Source organism: Ambystoma mexicanum, chromosome 13 (assembly GCF_040938575.1).
Source record: "Ambystoma mexicanum isolate Mex_15411 chromosome 13, UKY_AmexF1_1, whole genome shotgun sequence".
Taxonomy (NCBI): Eukaryota; Metazoa; Chordata; class Amphibia; order Caudata; family Ambystomatidae; genus Ambystoma; species Ambystoma mexicanum.
Window position 1 is genome coordinate 712,188,983 of NC_090938.1, and position 21,567 is coordinate 712,210,549.

Consider the following 21,567-nt stretch of genomic DNA (forward strand, 5'->3'; position numbering starts at 1 on the left):
CAAAGAATGGGCTTGCCTTGAATATCACAAAAACCAAGGCTATGATCTTCAATTCCAATTCCAAGAAGAAGCACAAGCCCTTATCTCTTTGTAGAGGGGCGTGCAATTGAGCAGGTTCAGTCCTGATTATCTAGGTCTGAGAGTTATGGCATCATGCAGTTGGAAAATGCAGGTTAAGAAGGCCAACCTCACCTTGGCTAGATATAGCGGGACCCTCATTAGATTCATAAATATACATGGGAATGGGGCAGTGTGGGTCTCTTTGGAGGCCAACAGAGCACAAGCACGCCAGGCAGCATTGTTTGGGGCAGAACTCTGGGGGCACGTGGAGACCAAGTCCCTTGCAGTGGCTGAGACATTTCTGAAGAATATCCTTGGGTTGCCCGCTCTGTCCCCGAACAGCCCAGTGCTTTTGTAAACTGGATTGGATGGAGGGGTTTGAGATGATCTGTAAATTGCGCCCAGTACTCTTCTGGGCTCGCCTCTGGTCTAATCCTCACCTTCGTAAATACAAAGAGGCAGTTACAGATGTTTTGTCCCAGCAGGGGTGCAGCTCCTTAAAGTGGGCTGCCCATGTGAAAGGATATCTGGGTTTGGAGGATTACTGGTCAAATCCCTCAATCATCACACCGGTTGCAAAGGAAGCAATCCAGGGTGCAGCAGGAGCAAAGGTGCGGAAGGACATCCGGGGGAAGATCCAGGGCTTCTGAACAGCTGGCCGGATATCCTTCAATAAAGACGCAGGTGGGCCGCAAAGAATACCTGGACTATGTCTCACCCAGGTGGGAAATAGCATTATATTTAAAGTTTTTGTATTGGCATCTTGCCGTCATCTGTATTTCGGCATAGATGGAATATTGCTGTTTCCGCGTCATGTATTCTTTTGTGTTGAGTCGGAAAGGACGGTACAACACCATTTGTGCCACTAAACCTCTGAGGAAGCGCTCCATGATGCCTGTTCTTAAGCCGTGGATGTAGGTCCCTAGCTGGTGCTATGGTAATTTGCCTGGACGCCTCGGATAAGGAGGCTGTGCGTGCCACTACAAGTTATCTGAGCTGTGCAAGAAAAATCTATGAGGAAGGTTAAGTTGCTGAACAGTGCTAGGGGGTAAAGCCATCTTTCTGTACGAGCTGCTATTGTCTGTATAATGTTCTGTTTTTATTTGGTTTTAAGGTAAACTGATTGTTGTAATTTTAGTGGAGTAATTATGAGATAAGTGATTGTGACGATGTAACTAATGTGTTTTTTAACTTTTCTGTGAATTGCTTTTATGACTATTTTGTCGAAATAAAGCAATAAAAGAAAATTGCCATATTTTGAAGCCTGTCATTTTAGATGGGACCCTGCCTATTCTGTTCGGCCTGCATGCGCATGTTTGATTCACAGGTTTAAATGCAGACATTCTGCAGGGGCATTTTTTTATTTTGGCTTCTGTTTTGGTAGGTTGATTTGAGTTACTAATACAGATTTTCACCTCCTTTGATCCTTGCTTATGACTGAAGCTTTCAGTGCAGTACTGTTATCTGTCATTCTCTGTGCAGCCATGTTTATTTCTCTTCGATTTTTCCAGGCTTGGGGATTTTTAAAGTTCTACATCTCCTCCCAATCCCCCGCCCTCCTCCCAAACCCCCTCATCTGTGGATGTCACAATGTAATTACTTGAAACTAGAGGGTAATGTTAATCTTGCATATGACCCCTTCCAGAGTCAGAGGTGTATTGTCACTGTCTTTGGTAGATCTGATTTCACAACACTTCATTACTGTTTTCTGATTTCAGAGACCACATACCAACACTTCCTGTATGGCGCATCACCACTCAATGAAGGTAAGTAACAGTGATCCTGATTAGCTTGGAGTGTTTCTGAAATGTGTAGTCGCAGGGAACTGATATGGCTCTGAGTTGATGCACGCTGGCCGTGATGGAGCAGATGTTACATTAAATAATTGGTGTGTACTGACTTACCTGAGTGTACAGAGTATAGCCATGGCACAGCCAGAGTTGGAGGGCGATGACCGACACTAAAGGGTACAGTTAGTCTGACAAGGGGGTCGGGGGGTGATATCACGAAGGAGCCAAGCACTTTGTCATTGGTGAGCTGCAATGTTGTGAGTGTCTCTCGTAGAAAAGTAGTTTTATCCCAGCTCATTGTTGGTGGTGAGCTGGGCTTTGAAAGTGATCAGTCCGTGGAGAGCTGGTGTACATTGAATGTCTGGTAGGAAATTTGATTGCTAGAGAATGGGGAAGATATTACAATTGTGAATGGGACAAAGGTTCCACTGTGATCTTTGTGCCAGAATGGAGCATCATGGCTGGAATGTAGAATGCTGGCTGGCTGTCATCGGCAAGGCTGCTTGCTCACCACATGTTGAAGGCTTATGCTGAAGGTTATCTAGCAGAATGATGGCGCTTTGGCTCAGCCGATACCTCTGAACTGCTGCAAATCATTTAACCAGTTTTGTAACATATTTACTATAGCACAACGTGGAAATGATTGAATTTTGTTGTGGGCTAGTGAAGGAATTAAGTGTTTGACCCTGTGATTTGGAGAGCAAGCCTGGCAAACATCCTAAGCTATCGTCTCCCTTCATGGGGAGTCAGTGGCTGCCAGTGTGACTAAGCTAAGGGTCTTCAAACTGCGGGCCCAAAGGTTGTCCGGCGGAGGGCAGTGTAAGGGGCGGCATGAGGCTCTTCCGAAAGGAATATGGTGGCTGCTTTTAATAGGAAATGTAAGTAGATTGTGCATGTGGGAGGGGCCCAGCAACTGTTTTCTGTGGTGGGAGGACTAAGCAGTTACCTTCTCTTGAGGCGTAGCATTGTGACCCACTAGTAGCCATTTAGGGTCTGTTACTGTATTCGCTTAATAGCCTGATTTTTGAGCAACTGGTCCCAACAAATATGAATATTATGTAGGCTGTTGTAGTGTTGAAGGGGGAGTTCCACTATGCATGTGTTTCCTGCCATCTTACTGTTTGGACAAAACAAGATTACATTCTGCACTGGGTGTCCCTCTAGGAAGTTGATGGACTGAGATCTGTGCGTGCCCCAGTAAGCACCCCACTATGAGGTGCAATCCTGAGAGGTGATGTACAGGGATTCCCCAGGCCGTCTTCCTTGAACCCGCAGCACAAACCCTCGTGGCTGCCAACCACTGTTGGATGTATGGGAAGGGCAGAAGAATCCTTCACAATAGAGCACCAAATGTGGAATGCAACCAGGAGCCACTCATTAATCCTCCACATAAGAGGGATGTAGGAGGCATATCCATCCACCATGCTTCCCACCTTAAACTCGTTCCACAGACCCCACGGATAGCGAGCATTCTTCTCCACTCTACAAAGATGGATACGTTCAAGCAAGAACCACAGATGGCAGTTTGGGGAGGGGGGGGAAGCATACATGTGACAGTGAGGAGGCAACACGTGTGTAGCATGGGAAGGACTAGCAAAACAGTGTCCAGATGTGCAGGGAGCTCCAGCAGTGGTGAAGCTTGGGGGAGGAGGGAGTGAAGGAGAGATGACGCCTCCCCTCTGGTGCCCTGTTCACCCCCAGCCTCGCGCTGGTGACTGGATCTGCCCCCCCCCCGGCACCAAAAGCTCCAGCAAGGGACACTATGGTAGCCATGTTGAGCTTGCCCAACTCGTAGATTGCGGCTGGCATATTTGATCATTTGGTCATGTTCAATCCCTCAGCAAATGGGTAGTGATCCATTAGGAAAGTGGGGAGGGAATCATGAAAGGGGTGTGCTTACAAAGCACTCGGGTACACCAAGAGTGGAAACGGCCCAGCGAATTTCTGCCATGGAATAATTTGAATCTGGTGAAACAGTATCAAATAACAAGAGGATGTCCCCTGAGTGGTGTTCGAGAGAGTTGATGTTAAGAGAGCCGCAGGCTGAGAGGTAAGCCAGTAGCTGAGCCCCTGAGAAAGCTTGGAAACAAAGGAGGTGTCAAGATCCAGCTGTGGGCTGTAACCAAGATCCTAGCCGCATGGGGGGGAAGGAGGGACTTTAGAACAGGTCTTGGTGGTAGTCTTATGACCACAGTTATAGCCAGATAACCTTGAGAATGAACAGCTTTTAATTATCCTGCTGAGGGCTAGGACACAGATCTTGGTGTTAGCCTGGAGACTAGCAGAGGTGAGGGAATCATTGCTTCCTTGCTGAGATGGGAGCCTGACAATTGCTTCAGACCATGAGAATTAAGGAGCCTGTGGTGGTCTCAAGACACATGCTGGTGCGTGCAGGTAGTAAAGCAGCAAGCGCTGGTGGGAGGAATTCCTGCTCATGCCGATGTTCCCAGGGCAGTGGGCTGGGAGTTCAAGGTTTTGCGCCAGTAGAGGAGCGTATGTAATTGAATGTATTAAAGCCAAGAGGTGTGCACTCTGGCTCTTCAATACCCTGCGAATATGAGTGAAGTGACTAGTGCTCCCAGGGTGGGACAACACGAACATCTTGTTCAGAATAGGGAATCGGAAATAGAATGTTGATCAGTCCTGGGGCCCATGCATGTTTTTGTTGGTTTTTCCTGATAGTTAATCCTCATTATCCTGTCTTGAGTTCCTAGATAGTATACTCCAGGCTGTGAAGCGAAGCGGTTTCTCACCCCAACCCTTGATCCACAAGGTGAAAGCTTAGGGGGCAAATTTTAGGGAGCCAGACTGTGAAGGCTGGTTTAGAACTGCGATGGCAACGCCCGGTCTCGAGTGCTCATTTCTACCTCTGACTTAAGATTTGCTATGTAACATCAAGTGGAAGATCCTTTTTGTATACTTAAACACCCTACCCTCTGACCCCCTCACCCCCACAGCCTGACGGAAACCAGAATAGTTATTGCACCCTAGGTGTTCTGTTGCTCATCCACCATGATGGCTGACAGTCCCAAAAGGAGTATTTGGGTGGGCGGGGTTGTCTAAAGATGAGCAAAATTGCCCACTTTATCAGCATGAATAGCTCTAAATTTGAATTTTTTTTTTCCACCCAGCTAATGACCCAAAAAAGCACTATTGCAGGGTGAATTTGATTAAACCATAAAATGCAATTTAAGGGCATGTTTTGCGGATTGGTCGGGTGAACTCCATAAATGACTGTACTTTACATATTTGTCCATAATTTGCAGAATCTTTTGCGAAGTCATGTGAGGGAACAAATGTGTTGTGCTCCGATTCTTTTTGAGCATTGGGTAACGGGGACAAATTTGCATTATAAACTTTCATATGACCGGCTATGGTGGCCATCACAAAATATTGTGCCACTGGAGAAATTGTCCCCAATAGAATGTTGCTCAGAAATGGGGCACAGCTAAAAATATTGAATTGAAGAATTGCTACAGTTCGGAGCGGTGGGAGGGAAGCGGGCAGTGCACTTGCAAGCTCTCCCTAGATGGCTGCATGAGACTTAACTGGCTTCAGGGGCCGGATGGACAGCATCCTGTGCGGGTTGCGAATGGTCCGATGCGGGGTACACTGGAACGACTGAAGTGCCGCTGGGAGTGAACAGCTGAGTGGTCAGGAGGGGCCAGGAGGCCTAACCGGAGGCATGAGGCGCAGGCGCACTAAGATCTCTATAGTGCCCCTTCTTATGCACCGACTATCTCAGACAAGCGCTTCACGGAGTAGATTAAAAATGTACCATTCAAAGGTTATTTGGAGAGGCTTGGCCAAAAAATACCCCGGAATGACCCGCTGGAACCTAAGCCTTCCTAGAGATACTACCAGTAGGAACTTGAAACTAGTCCTCACGGCAGGTCATCTTTATTGAATTAAAGGGGCAGGCATGTTGCAGAACCGAATATGGCAATAGGGATGGGGACGCTCAGATACTGCATAGTGGCCTTGCTGGAATTTTGAAAAGGAAGTGCTTTTGTTTGTTTTAATCGATGGGCCGATCCGTTTGTCTAACCCTTGAAGTGCAATTAATATAGGCTCTGCCCAATTGTTTGAAGCACTGTGCTTCCATTAATTTGGCATTTGTTATTCGAGTAAATTAGACCAAATGCCTTCCCATAATTAAAGCCGTTGTGCCAGGTGTCTGGTCTTTTGTTAACCTGGTTCATTTGTATGTGATGCCTTAATTGCATTTTAGTTCTTGCTGCAGAATTACAATCCATGTGAATTCTGATTTCTCCGATGCAGAACCCTTTCTGGTTGAGCTGGGAAAGAGTCTTATTTTTTTGTTTTAATGTATGTGTGCATAAAATGTACAACATTACAATCCACACATGCTACGGATAGGATTATAGCTTGTATAGCACCAGTACACCCTTTTTTGGGCACATAGCTCGGGAAGGGGAGGGGCTTGTTGGTAGGCGCTCCAGGAGATGCAGGTGTGACATCTACAGCGTTGATGTACACAGGTCTGAAGTAATTTGTTCCTGTGTCTGTGTGCTTCTATGGGAATCGTGTAGTTTGGGACTATGTGACACCAGAGTGGAAAAGCATAAGGAATGAGAAGTGTAGTGTGATTTGACCAGGTCATGAAGGGATTGGGGTGGGGGAGGGAACTGAGAATCCCTCTCAGCCTGGCGTTAGAGGCCTGCTGGTTAGAAGCTACAGCTAGTCCTACCCCAGATGGGGAAGGTGGTAGCTGGGAGAGGCCCAATCCCTGTCCCTTCTGGTAGTGCCACTTTGCTTGCATACAGTGCTACTGACAGTCTCCAAATGCCTTTCTCGCATGATGCAGGCCAGTATCTTTTTCCCAGAAACTAAATCTCCAGCATTGCATGCGAGAGAGAACAATCGCCAGACGAACTGAGCTTGCCCAGAGTGACGAAGTCTGTAATCCACAACCGGTAAAGTTTAGAAAAGCTCTGATAAACTACCAGAAATATAATCAAGAGGAACTGCTGCACGAATGAGAGGCAGCAGAAGGCTGCACGCACGGCCCTCCAAAGACATGTCGGCTACATAGGGGAGATCCATGGAATGGCTCCTCAGCCAACAAGTGGGTGGGCCGGCCTGCAAGGCCCTCACAACGAACCTGGACTTGAGCCCTTCAAATCCAATGAGTGGAGAAATGGAAGGAAGGAGCAAGTTTTAAGTTGGGAGGAGTAGTGGTGTGGCTAGCAGTAGTGATGTGCCGAGGATAAGAGTAGCAGAGTAATATCTGAGAGTCTGAGCAGCAAGTGTCATGGCGAGAGTGGGAGGAATAGGAGGGAGGAGAGTTGGAGATAAGGGAGTAAGAGAGCCATAGGGAGATGAACATTGGCGCATGGCAGGTTAAGACTGAGGTGCACCCGAGTCTGTGTAATGTGCAGCTCTAGTCATTCCTATGGGAAAGCAATTTATATAAACCTGTAAATTGTAAATTGTTGCCGGAGGAAGCTCAGATCGAAAAGGCTCTAGCCTTCAAGCCATCGCCTGAAGACCTTTTTTTTTTTTTTTGTTTTTTGGGGGACATTCAGGATTACCAATCTCTAGTACAAGTTGGAGATCAAGAGGGCCCTGGGCTAAGGTGGGGACTGTTCTAGGTTGCAGAGTGAGAGGCCCATTGCTGAAATAAAACCCTTGAACTGTCTCGGAGTGATGTTCTTGAGGCCATCTTTGGTGCTTAGAGTGGGGTTTTACATTAATGTGGCAGTTTGATTGCACCAAAAACAAGAGAATAAGCAATCTGTTGGTGGTTTGCGATTGCTGTCAGTAGGGGGATGCTCTAGTGTGATGGCAGGCTCAGGTTTTATAGTGGTTGGTTATTTGGGGTGGACAGGGCATTTATAACAGCTTTTAGAATGCCCCTTATGGAGGGGGTTGGCAGGTTACATTGTTTTTTTTTTTTTAGTCAATAGGAAAGGTAAGACAATTTATTTAATGGCTGGCAAAATTGGGATCTGAAGAGGATAAGCCTTATGGTCTTTGAGAATTTTCCACAACCATGGGCTGCTTAACATTACCACTGCTAATAATCCCTGCATCCTATGAAACAATTGATTTTCGCTTCATACATTTTGACTGTAATGCTAACCTGGTGTCTTGCGGAGATGGGCGAAGACCTACCGTTTCTGGGGATTTCTGGCGTCTTGAAAGGGATACATTCTACCCAAACCTCTTAAGACAAAAGCATGTGGCACGAAGCTGCCTCCCCCCCAAAGTGATGGGATTTTTTCTGGAGTGGGGATGAGAACTGCAGTGGAAATCGAGGCTCTTGGTGCTTTTGAAAATGATCACTTAAAGGCTTCCCTTGTGGACATATTACAAGAATCTGAGGCTTACTGGTCAGGAACTCATTACTCTTGAAGTAACTAGTTGGCTTAATTGTATGCAGGGTTTACCAAATTAACATCCTGAGAGGTAAGTGTAGGAGCAGACTGTAATGCAGTTCCCAGAAAGTGCATAAAAACGGTGACCAAATTATCTTCCTTTCCTCAGTTGGCAACACATGTAGAATTAAAACAATATCCAATCCTTGTAACTTGAAAAACCCAAACAAATTGTGCCTTTTTGTAGCTTGGCAGTTACAGTGAATTGTGCCTGTTGTAATGTCTTCCCTTTAGTGCAAAAACAAAACATTACTTTTATCTTTTCAGATATTCCACAGCAAACTCAAATTTCACAGCATAAACGCTTCGAGGAAACCAGGTAAAAATAAGTCTTACTTTAGCTAGTATAATGTGGGCACTGCTGCTTGGCGTTCTGCAGGCAACACCAGGGGGTGGGGGGGGGGGGGTGGTAACGGCCCTGGGTCCCGTTAATGGCCCTCGCTTCACTTGGGCTGTTAACTGGGGCCACGTGCCATTAAACCCCCCCCGCTCCCCCCAGTCCCCTGGTGTTGCCCGTAGAACGGGTACATAATGCCACATAAACCTTGTGAATCCACACACAGGCTGTCAATGATGCAGTTGACTAGCCCTGAGCAGCTACAGGGCAGTCTGGAAACAAGTAATTGAACAGCCTGGCTTCCAGACCTTGTGAATGCCTTCGGAAGTCGGGAGTGAAATGACCCGCCTCTGAAACGCACTGCACCACGTGGCACCCGTTGAAAAAAGACAAACTAATGCTCAAGAAAACATTTCCTCTTGTGTGCTAGGTTTACTTCCAAAAGTACTTTTAAATGAGCAAATAACTGGAATGCAAACTGCTGGCAGCTTAATGTAATCGTCTCGTTTTTTTCCCCCACAGATGCAAGTTGCTGAAGACTGGTTCTGCAGACATGGACACTTCAGAGTTTGGTAAGCGTACCCGCAAGCTTAACTCAATCTTGCAAAAACGTTTAGCACCAGCTTCTTCATGATGGAGGTTTGTAAACAGTAGCCTCAAAAAACACTACAGTTACTGATATTCTTCAGGAGGCCATCCGAATCTCATGCAGTTGTGAAAGTTCTGGAGTAGCATCAATCATTCCTGCAATCTTCTGGGAGGAGATGATGGCCATAGGCTCCAGAGTGAAGTATGCTTGATCCACGTCTTCAGTTTCACACCCCAACCTGGATAAAGCATCTGCTTTCCCATTCTGTACTCCAGGATGATAGAAGATGGTGAAATCGTATTCAGCAAAAAAAAGTGCCCAGCCTGCATAGACTTCAAAAACAAAAGATTTGCAATGATCTGTAAACACTCCTCTGATTCTTTGCTCCAAATAGATAATGCCTTCACTCCTTGAATGCTAATGTGATAGCTAACAACTTTCAGTAATGGTGTGTTTTAAAATATATATATATATTTCCGCCAGCAGTGCATTCCTTGAACTAGACGGCTATTGGATGAAATCATCCTGGCCCCCATGACAGCACTTGAGGCATCAGTTGCCACATTATCTCGGTTTGGGTGTCTCAGCATGGAGTCAAATGAATTTCTTCAACTCTTGGAAGGCTTGTTCTGCTTCAGAGCTCAATCGAAATCTTCGATTCTTTCCCAATGAAGTGATTGGATATACCACCTCAACTAGGGTGACCAGATGTCCAAAACGAAAAACCAGGACGACCAACAACATTAAAGAGGGACTACTCCATTGCAGCTCACCAATTACTGCTCCTCCCCAACACGCTCCCACCCAATCATATTTCCAGCACTTCGCTTTTTTGAAATAAACAATATGATTTAATTTGTGCAGTTTTGTCTGTGAATCTTGGCATGTTAATTCCAAACAAGCGTTTGCTCTAATTGATAATACATGGCTTGCTGTACAATCATTTCCAAGCCAGTCTCTGTAGCACAGTCAGCAAGTGTTGTGACTTGTACTTGAAAGGTGGGAGATTCGAGCCAATCCTCCAGCTCCGACATTATGAACGTGTTGTGAAAAATAATTACAATTTTAATTACCATAGCTGCCCAACCATGCAAACCCGGATACGGTTTCTAAAATGAAAAAACTCCTGGGACGGAGGGCGATTTCCCCGAACTGTCCCGGCAAAACCGGGACGTCTGGTCACCCTAACCTCAACTTGAAAAACCCAAAGAAATTATGCCTTTTGTAGCTTGGCAGTAACACAGGAAATATGCAGCGTGCGGCATAAAACACCAGAAATGTGCCTTTAGTATTGGCAATAACGTAGAAAATGTGCTTGTAACGCCCGGTTCAGTTTTAAACCACTAAATAATGTCTTGCTTTTACTCATGAAACAAAACATGACTTTGTTCTCTTCAGATATTCCACAGCAAGCTCGAATTTTATTGAATAAACGCTTCAAGAAAACAAGGTAAAAAAATGTAATCGACAAACCTTGGGAATCCGCACTGAGGCTTTCAATTTTGTAATTGACTAGCCCTGTCCAGCTACGAACGCTGGCTGTTCCAAAAGTGAAACGACCAGCCTCTGAAACACAACGCACCAGCACTCGTTGAAGGAAAAAAAAACGATTGCTCAAGAAAATGTTTCTTCTTGCGTGTTATGTTGATCTCCAAAAGTACTTTTAAATAACCGAAATGAAAACTGCTGGCCGCTTACTGTATTCTTCTCGTACTCTTGCGTCCTGTCCCCTTTCCTCCATACTGCATGGGTGTCCCTTCCAAGGGACAGGAGACAGAACCATTTTCACCAGAATATACCTTCTTTTAAATGGGCGTGCAAGGGTGCGTCCCTGGGAGCATGCGGTGCCCTGACTCCAGCACAACACCTCCGTCCCCTTTTTTGCATCAACGGGAACAGGCCGAATTCACCAGCGCTCCTGGGTTTGGCTTCGGCCATGTAATTCCACGCGCAGGTACTTCTGTCTCTTTTACTTTTTATCATTCAGGTACTCTGTCCACAGCGCATGTTGACTTCTACAGGGTTCAGCAGGTGTCCATCCTGCGACGGGTTCTTTCTGACTAAAGACCCCCACTCCCTCTGCCTACGTTGCCTTGGCCCAGGCTTGTACCGCTTGTGACACTCTCCTCGGTCTCTGAAGAACAGGCTAGTCAGCTGGAGGGAGCTCTTCCAGACATCACCTCCAAAGGACCTAAAGGACTTCATCTAACATCGATCCAAGCCTGAGGCAGGGCCGCTATTTTTCCAGCGCACACCACAAGGGAGACTCCTTTCCAAGGTCTCTCCTGCGCAGGTCCTTTTTACCAGCACAAGTACCGAGGCTAAATCAGCTACCGGCCAGCAGGCAGAGGGGTGAGTGGATCCTCCTGGTGAGTGCTGAATGACCGGAAGCCATTTACCGGATCTCCACCCTAGTACCGGCAACATGTCCGAGGGGGCACCTATACGCAGTTCTACCGGCAGATTCGCCGAGGGTTAAGCGCCTACCAGGCCTCGACCTGAGGAACAAGGTAGGCTCCATGATCCAAGAGTCCTGTACGGGGCGGGGCCCTGTGAGCCGAGCAACACGACGCAGGCACGTGGAGGGCAGCTCGACAAAATGGCAGCCGTGCCAGACATTCCAGACATCCGGCCGATGCCGCCCCAAGGCAGGTGGAGGAACGTGCATCAAGGTGGGACTGGCCTCAACCAGGTATGTGGCCTACAGCTTACCCTTCCTTCATGCAAAGCAGGTTCCCGCTGCATCCGTATGGGCAGGGCATGGAACGGAACAGCCCGCTACCCCCATCAATATCGCCTACCACCACTCCAGCCTGTGAGGACGGGTTCTTTGAAAGGTTCCTCGGGCTCATGAAATCTCCTCGGATGGGGGTCATCCTCAGGGACGCCATCAGGGATGTGCTCACGCCACCGGCTCCTGCACCGCAAGCCCCAGTACTGGCACTCTTGGCCCCTGTTAAGCCTCTGCAGCCTGTCCCAGCTCCCCAACTGATAGTGCAGGTGGTTCCACACCAGCCTCCGGCTCCGGTCTCCACACCAAAGCCCATGTGACACCTCCTCCGGTGCCGGACCCGCAGGTGGACACAATTGAGGAGGACCCTGACACACAATCGTCATCCGAGGCCTTCCACGAATGTCTTGCAGGGCTGGCAGAGTACTTGGGCCTTCCTCAACCTGAGGTCGAGCAACCAGCAGAGTGGGTCCTCGCCGAAGCTACGTCCTGTTGCCAGAACGGGGATCCCGATGCAGAAGGATGTAGTTGACTTTGCCAAGAAGGGTTGGCTCAAGCCTCACTCGGTCCAGCCGGTGAAACGCCTAGACGCCAAGTACAGAAGATGGGGGGGGGGGGGGGGGATACACTGCTATCAGCCCAGCCTCAGCCACACTCCTGGTGATCGCTGTGGCATCATTGTGCTCCAAGCCTCAGTCCTCCTCTTCTGTGGCACTGCTAGGCAAGGAGAAGATCTTGGAGGCGTACAGGAAGAAGCTGTATTCCAGCGCGTCCTTGCACCTTCGTCAAGCCAACGCTGATGGCATGCTTGCAGCCGTTAACGAGAGGCTCTGGCGGGAAATTGCGCATTTCCTCCCAGAGCTTCTGGCATAGAGCCAATCACAATTCAAGGTGGGATTGCCAGAGGCCAAGATGGTGGCACAGGACATCATGGAGTGCACTGTGGCCCACATTGACACCTCTGGCCGGGCCATCTGCATTGCCATGGACATGAGAACGGCCTGGCTCCATGCTACAGAATTCAACTTGGATGTCCAGCAACACATCTTAGACCTTCCGTTCGAAGGGGGTGACCTCTTCCACTGCACCAGACTTGGAGCTGGACAAAGCAGCTCACAAACGGCCAAGTCTTTATCCATCCTTACAAAGACCATGCCCAAAACATACACCCAGGCCCAGCATTGCTCGGACAAGGGGCGTACATACGGAGGTTCCGCGGCTTCCAAGAGCAGAGGTCCAGGCAGCCTGACTGTTCGCCGACCCAACACGGTGCAAACAACAAAAAGGGTGGAGGGGAGGGGAGTGGAGTAAGGGCCTTTTCAGCCCCCCCCTCCTCTGCAACAGCCTCGGAGGGAAAGCAGGCATGACACGCCCCTCCAGGTCCACGTGTCTCCATTGGGGGCAGGCTTGCTCTCCATGCACACTTCTGGAGCCACAATTTCGCGGACCCCTGGATCCTCTTGGTAGGTTCCACAGGGAACTGCCTCCCTATCCAGCCTTTTCTCTGCCACTCCCACAGGTTGGGACAGCAACTCTTTTGGCGGAGATCCAGTCGCTCGTCGAGAGTCAGGCTGTGGATGAAGTCTCAGTCTCCCAACGAGGCTTGGGCTTTTACTCCAGGATATTCGCCATTCAGAAAAAGAACCAGCCTGGCTTGAGTTGTGCTGGATCTTTCCACCCTCAACCTCTCCCTACCTCAACAAAAATTCAAGATGGTTAGGCCAGCTTTGATAGAGGAGACATTGTGCAAGAGAGACTGGTGTGCTCCCTGGATCTGAAGGACGCGTACTTACACATCCCGATCTGGCAGCCTCATCGTGCCTTTCTACGATTCAGCATCATGGGCTACCATATCCAATACAAGGTGCTTCCTTTCGGCTTCAACTCTCCCCCTAGGGTCTTTACCAGGCTGAATACAGTGTCATCCCGCCTCGGGTCGCAGGGCCACCATATCTACCTGTACCTCGACGACTGGCTCGTCAGGGCGACCTCTCCAGAAGCCGTACACCACACTTACCACGCTATTATGAACACACGGCATGAACTGGGTTTTTCACTCCACCTCAAGAAGTAGCAGCTGCAGCCTACTCAGACTGACCTTCTTGGGTCAAATTTGGAACACGTGTTCTGAGGGTTTTTCCCTCAGAGGACAAGATAACGGCAATCAAGAGTGCGACGGCACTTTCTCAGCAGAGAAGTGACATTGGCATGGTGGTACCAACACCTACTGGGACTCATGGCAGCAGTCCTATTGGCCGTCCCCCACACGACTCGGGATGAGGATACAGCTGCACTAGCATCTTGGAACCAGGAGCGCGGCTCTCAGAGATGATCAACGTTCCTCTGTCACTTCACCCGGACCTCACATGGTGGTACAGGTACTACAACCTGCGGATTGGGCAGGCCCTTCCAGCTGCCTACCCCACAGGTCGCTATCACCATGGACCTCACTCTCTCTCGACAACCACTGCGTCCATGGCACCTGGACCCGGCAGGAGTACCACATCAATTGGCTGGAACTGAAGGCCATCTGGCTGGCGCTCTGAGCCTTCCTTCTGATTATGGAGGGCAAGATTGTACTCGTACAGACAACTCGACCAGCGTGTTCTATGTCAACAAGCAGGGAGGTACCAGATAAGGCCCCCCATCCCCACTGTGCAGCCTGGCTGTCAGTATGTGGGAATAGGCCCTGGGGAACATCTACCTCACGGCTGTACACCGGTCAGGGAATCCAACCTGGAGACAGACAGGCTCAGCAGACTGGGGGCGGACAATTAGGAGTGGTAGTTGAACGACCTAGTACTGCAGGAGATCTTCTACAAATGGGGACACCCCCAGGTGGACCTCTTTTCCTCCTGGGACAACAGGAAGTGCCAACTGTTCGCCTCCTGGCAGGGCCCGGGCTCCCTGGGCGATACATTCCATAATGATGGGACGGCACATGCCTTCCCGCCCACACCATTGATACAAAGGGTGATATGCAAGATCAAGGAATCTCGCCACCTCAGCATCATTCTAATAGTAGAGTGGTGGCCAGCAGGCCATGGTTCTCAGAGCTGTTCAGCCTCTTGGAGAGGCTGCCCACTTGCCTTCCGACGGGCCCAGCACATCTTCTGGCACAGCAGGGGGGGCATGGTCATCCACTGCGCTCCACAGGAACCACGCCCCGAGGGATAGTTTCGGAACAGGTTATGCTATGTCCCCTCAGCCTTTCCCAGGACAATCTAGAGATCATACAGGGCGCCAGGAGCAAGTCTACCAGGGCCCAGTTCAAGAGCAAGTGGACCAGGTTCTGCCACCAGGCAGATGCTAAGGGTGTTAACACCCTTGCATGTACCTTGGACTATGTGCTGTCCTTCTTGGGAAACCTCTCCCATTCCGGCATACAGGTTGACACTTACCACACTTACTTGGCAGCCATTGGGGTTTACAGAAACTCCAAAGAGGAGATCTTCTCCTCTTCCAACTCGATTGTCCAGAAACACTTGACGGAACTCGCCAGACTCTACCCGCCCATCAGGAGGCCATACCCTGTGTGGACCGGCAACATAGTTTTGGGTGTCCTAGCGCACAAACCATTTGAACCAATGGCGTCCGGACATCGGGCTGGTCACTATTAAGACGGCCGAGCTAGTTGGCCTCACCTCGGCTCACAGTATCTGCGAAATCCAGGCACTGGTCACCTCAGAGCCATATACTACGTTTTGCAGGGACAAGGAAGTCCTGCTGATGCACCCGGCATTTTTGCCTAAGGTGCCTTCCATCTGAACGAAGAAATGGTGCTGCCTACGTTCTTTGCTGAGCCCAAGGGCGAGGCACAGAGTACTGCACTGCCTGGATGTCTGGCGTGCCCTGAAATTCTACTTGGACAGGACCAAGTGCTTTCACAAGTTGGATGCACTTTCTGTCACCAAGACCGGGGTATCAAGCTTCCATAGCCTATTGGATGGTCTCGGCCATCAAGGAAGCTTACGAGGTACGGGATAAGCCACTGCCGGCCAACATGCATACCCATGCGGTCAGAGCCAAGGCAACAGCCATCGCTTTCCAGCGGCATGTCCCCTGGCAGGTCATAAGCAGGGCGGCCACATGGGCCACCCCTTCGGCTTTCTGCAAGCGCTACTGTTTGGATGCCAGCTCTAGAGCAGACATGGCTTTCGGACAGGCAGTTCTTAGGAACCAGTCTGCTTAAGGAGGGTCTCCTTTCCACCCTGGTGCTACACTCGGTTGTAATTGCCCATGCAGTATGGAGGAAAGGGGACGGGACGTAAGAGTAATTATAAGTTACTCACCATAGTGACTAACATACTCTTAGTCCCCTTTCCTCCATACAGCCCACCATACCCGCCCCCAATAAACTGGTGTCATTAGGCAATGTAAATCTATTGTCGACACGTCTATTGGGACTGAGGTGTGGTACCAGAGGGCGTAGTCAGGGCAGCGCATGCACCCAGGGCCGCACCCCCGCACACCTCTAAATTTAAAGGGAAGGTTTTTCTGGTGAAAAAGGTTGTCTCCATCCCTTGGAAGGGATGCCCATTCAGTATGGAGGAAAGGGGACAAGAGTACGTTAGTCACTACAGTGAGTAATTTATAATTTTTCCCCCAGACTCAAGTTGCTGAAGACCGGTTCTGCAGACACGGCAGAGTTCGGTAAGCGTAACGGCAAGCTTAACACAATCTTGCAAAAAACGCTAAGCGTCAGCCCCTTCATGATGGAGATTTTATAAAAGTAGCCTCATAAATCACTTCAGTTACTGATACTTTACCAGGTTTCACATCACCTGTGGCCATCTTGCGAGTTTCCTCAATAGCGTGGCACCGGCCATCTTAGCCTTCCATGTACTAATGCCTTCCATGTATTTTAAGGGTGGTGAGAAAATGAGTTCACCATTTCATTTCTTGGCAGACCGCAATAAACCGGTGTCCATGAACAATCCCATTAATTGGAACGTACATTTAGAAACCAATGTATATAGTATGTGCAGTACTAAAGCATACAACAGCAGTTTTGGTATAACCGACTACCCAGGCAGGGGTACTAGCTCTCTACCATCTCTATATATGAACATTTTAGGTGGCTTGGTTTTAGATCCAGTATTCACAACAAATATCCTTAGGCTTGGATGTAGCAGGCAACGTGTTTATATAGAGGTCTTCGCAATTCTTAGTTAAATGTGACATCCACTCATTGCCTAGCAGTGGACACATTCTTCCACTTTTTCAGTACACAATGTTTGGCTGTTAGGCACCCAATAGTCCTATCTGGGCTATTCCTCCCACAACCTAAACAAAGTACTCATTTGAGAGTATCATACATGTTAATTTTTTGCATCAGCTGGGAGGGAGATTCACTCCGAGCAGTCGGGAGAGTTGAATAACCACATTAGAATGTATTGGGGTTAGAATTGTTTTAGGAGGGAGGCAGTAAAAAAGCAACATTTTTGCTGCCAAAATCGGGAGTCTCCTGCCTGAATCGGGAGGGTTGGCCTGTATGGAGTATGGCAAAATGAGATTTATGATTTCTGGAAGTGTCCATCACGCTTCCAAAACCCTTGCAGTTTGACAATTCCACAGCATATGCAATTGATCAGCCTCCTCACACATGCATCTGGGCACCTGCCATCCATCTCGGGATTGATGGCTTTAGGTCTTTTGTGGGTGTAATGCAATCTATTAAATATCATGTACTGAATTAGTTTGAATCTAGAATTGTATGGTAGTTTTAGTTGGAGAATGCATCCTAATCCATTGTTCATCAGAAACCTCGACCTCCAGTTAGTCCACCCACTTCTGCCTAGCAGAAGACACTGCATGTATCTCTTTTGTCCATGATCATCCCGTATAGTGTAGCTAGTATTCTATGGCTCCCGAAGCATTTGGAAATGTCTGTGAACTCATTATCCGAGAGTTCAGTAGGATAAACCTCCCAGCAGTTGGGCACTGCAGCCCGGGGCCTATAGAATTGCAGGATTTACATTGTTGTGCCTGCATGGCCCTGCATCCAGGTCTGCATTGTGAAAAACCTCCCCTCTGGGAAGATGTCCCCTAATACACAGTGCCTCCGTTTTTCCATAGAGCACAGAGCGAGCTATCCCAAGTGGGATGCACCCTGGGGAATGTTCAGTGGCAGCTATTTGTAGTACAGGTGGGCCACCCCTAATCTCCAAAATATTATCTGCCATGCCAAGATGGTGGTGCGCACAGGATCAAATAGGCAATCATGGGTATACGTAGTGTCAAGCATAAGGGTCCTGGTGTCAGTTGTGTCAGCTGCCAGACACTCCAGTCGGACAGGAGGCGGGGGCCGCTCACTACCATACTAGGATGCAAATTGTGCCTGGGCGACAAGCCAGTAATTCTGAGGTGCCACAAACCCTCTCGTGTCATAGGACATTGCTAAATCCACCCACTCTTACAAACCACACCAGGGTGCCATAAAAACTGGGAAAGGGATCTGTAAAAGTGTATTCCTTACCAGGCCATAACGGCACATTAGTATATGAACCAGCCAGCAGGATTGGCACTTGCTTCCTTGTTTTTAACTTGTCAGACATGCGCCTCGTGAGCTATGTAGTTCACAGAAAGGAGGGACCGCTTATCCCTAGATACCCAGACTCTCAAATATTTAAAGCTCTCAGGTGCCCACTTCGAAGAGTAAGCTCCCTGTTGCCTAATTGTATTGTTTGTCAAGGGGGAACATTTCAAACATAGTATAATAATCGTGAAGCCCAAGTATGCACCAAATTCCATGATAGCTTGCATTATTGGATCAAGATTTATCTGTTGGTCTTTGGTGTACAATAGTATGTCATCCGCCTAGAGGGAGATCATTTCAGGAGAACCCCTCCCCCCCTCTTCTCCTGTGACGCTCCCTGACCATGTCTGGCATAGCCTCAATGGGCAACGCAAACAATAACCGCGACAAGGGGGCCTCCCTGTCTGAAACCACTTCCCATGAGTAAGGTTTCAGACAGTTGTGGGTTGACTAAGACCCTGGCAGTAGGTTGTGTATTAAGGCGTGTAATGAAACCGATCACATTTTTCCCCAAGCTGCACATACCCAGGATAACAAACTGGTACTCCCATGAGACCATATCGAAGGCCTTCTGCGCGTTGACCACGATGGCAGAGGCTTCTGGAAACAGGCGGGACAGGATGTTGAAAAAACAGCAGACGTGCAGTGGATCTTACCGGGATAAACACTGCTTGATCTCCATGAACCAGGTATGGCATCAGGGCAAACAAACCATTTGCTATAATCTTAGTGAAGATTGTGTTGTCTACATTCATTAATAAGTCAATGCGACCCACATTCGTAGGCAGGTTTACCTGGGTTTTTGCTGAATCATAGTGATGGGATCACAGAGTGACTCAGGGAGGACTGAGTTTTCCAACGCCTCTTCCCATACTCTCTGTAGGTGAGGGGCCAGGATTGCCCCATATGCCATGTAGAATCTGGGCCAGAGGCTTTGACCCTAGGGGAGATCTCGCTCCATAACCTCACTGGTGAACTGCGTGTTGATCCGACAGCCTGGATATTGGTTCATCTTCCAGTAAGGAGTGTATAGCCTGCTCCCCCTGAAGCAAGCAGGCATGGTAGAGCTCCATAAAGGCTTCCAAACACCTCAAGCATCTCCTGATCTGTGTATTTGCACTCTCCTCGCTCATCCAATATACAGTATTTGTGGTGGGTCATTTTCCACCTGTATTGGTCGAGCAAGCATCCTCTGCGGCCGGTCCCCTCCCCCTTCATCCCCCATACCCACACTCCCCATACTGCTTGGTAGATGCATGTTTTGTAGAGTATTTGGTTTTGTTCTGTGCGCACGTACATAGCTGCTCAAGCACAGCATGTATATCAGCCATGATGGCCGGGGTCTGGTGTGGTGGCATAGGCATTTTTTGAAGCTTCATTTCGTGGCACTTTGCTGTACCTAATGGTTTTGAGGACTCCAAATTCGTATGAGATGGCCTTTCCGCTAATATATGCTTTAAATGCATGCCACACGATTCCATGTGATGTAGTATCCAGAGTGTTATGGGGGAAATGGGTGCATATATACTTTTCTATGTCTGACGTAAAAGCTGTATCTTGCAAGGCCTCGGATCTGAACCTCCACGATGTCGGGAGCCCCTTTACACATTCTCATCTGCATGCTACCAGGAGAGTGGTTTGAGGGCATACAGGGAAGGATCTCCACCAATTGTCGTGATCCATACAAGGCCAATACAGGACTCCATGATATGTATAGCCGGTCATGTGGTTGCGGGACTCTCCATAAGCCCCATATCTCAAACTTCTCTAACGCTGCAAGCTGCGAGCTGCTCTGGATGGTAGCCTAGGAACCGTCCCAGTTTGGTCAACCTGCAGATTGAGGATGCAGTTAATGTCACCCCCAAATAACTTGAGTTGATGGACATGAATCAATAATATTTTCAATGTTCTCATATAAAAGTCGTGGGTGTCTGTATTTGGCCTATACGTGTGGACTAACAGTACTTCTACCCTCTCAATAAAACAATGCACCAAAACATATCTACCCTCCAGGGTCAATGAGTACCCTTGAGTGTACATTTGGGTGTTTGGTTTACTAGGGTTGGGGAACCACCTCACCCTCCTGTATTGGGTTGAATAGGACCTGAAAAACTGGTTACTGCCCCAGGATGCAGACACATTTTTATTAGTCGACGTAGTATGCACCTGTTGCAGGAACAGGATTTTAATTTTATACCAGTTGGTATAAGCCATTATCGGTCTAGTTTTCGTATAATTACTGAGCCCTCCAACATTACAACTCAAAATTAAGCTGTCCCACCCATTTTTTTTTATATTGCACGGATTAACGGTCTGGTGCACATCATACCTGCCTAATGAATACACCTCCCACTTCCTAGTTCCAGTGGATATTCTCATTGATCCTTGTCCGCTAAGACAATGTATAGCTTATCCCAAAACAATCCCCTCCCTCCCTCACTCCCCCCTCCCAAGCAGGGTGATGTCTACCCACCCACACCCATCCTCAAGTAGTTAATGTTGGGGAGAATTCTCAGAAATGTGCTAATACCCCCAGAAACCTTGCTGGATTTTGAGGACTTGGTTTTTTTTTTTAACCTGGAGTGAGACCATTTTTCTTTTTCTCCACTCTCGTATTTTAATCATTTCTGAACTTTGTTTCTTTTGGTTATGGAGCCTGACAAACTCCTTAGGCATCTCTTACATTGTCACACAGCACCTTCAGTGCAGTGGCACAGGGAAGTCTTTCAGATTTCCCAAAGGTTTAAATACCTTCTCTGGGATAAACTACGGTTTCCCAGAGCAGTAAAGTGAAATTGACTGTACTTACATTTGTAACTTTCTAGACCCAGCACACACTATCTTACAGTAGGGTGCTGGAGGGGTTACCTACTATCCCCCTTGTCTAGCATCTCATGTAACATTTTTGTTACCCTTTCCTCACTCACTGGCTGGTGACAGTGGTTTAATTTTAACTACCGTGTTGTGCATTTACTGCAGGCTGCGTTCGCAGCTGCAGTAAAGCACCCAACCCAAGAGTGGCATTTTTGTCAAAATGGCCACAGTGGTCTTTCACCATTTCTTTGTGGAAAGGTCCTTCTTGAGACTGACTCTGCGTGCCAAACCAGGTTTGGTGCCATTG

At 48.3% G+C, this 21,567-nt stretch overlaps 1 protein-coding gene across 1 annotated transcript in view; it reads left to right on the top strand.

Annotated features, from left to right (window-relative positions):
* The window catches only part of LOC138521768 (E3 ubiquitin-protein ligase TRIM39-like), a 404,627-nt gene that overhangs the window by 307,780 nt on the left and 75,280 nt on the right, over positions 1–21,567 (top strand). Inside the window, exons 7-9 of the mRNA XM_069634835.1 lie at positions 1,779–1,826; positions 8,519–8,570; positions 9,111–9,160. Of these exons, the coding sequence (XP_069490936.1) occupies positions 1,779–1,826; positions 8,519–8,570; positions 9,111–9,160 (150 nt within the window). The remainder of the gene's footprint in view (positions 1–1,778; positions 1,827–8,518; positions 8,571–9,110; positions 9,161–21,567) is intronic.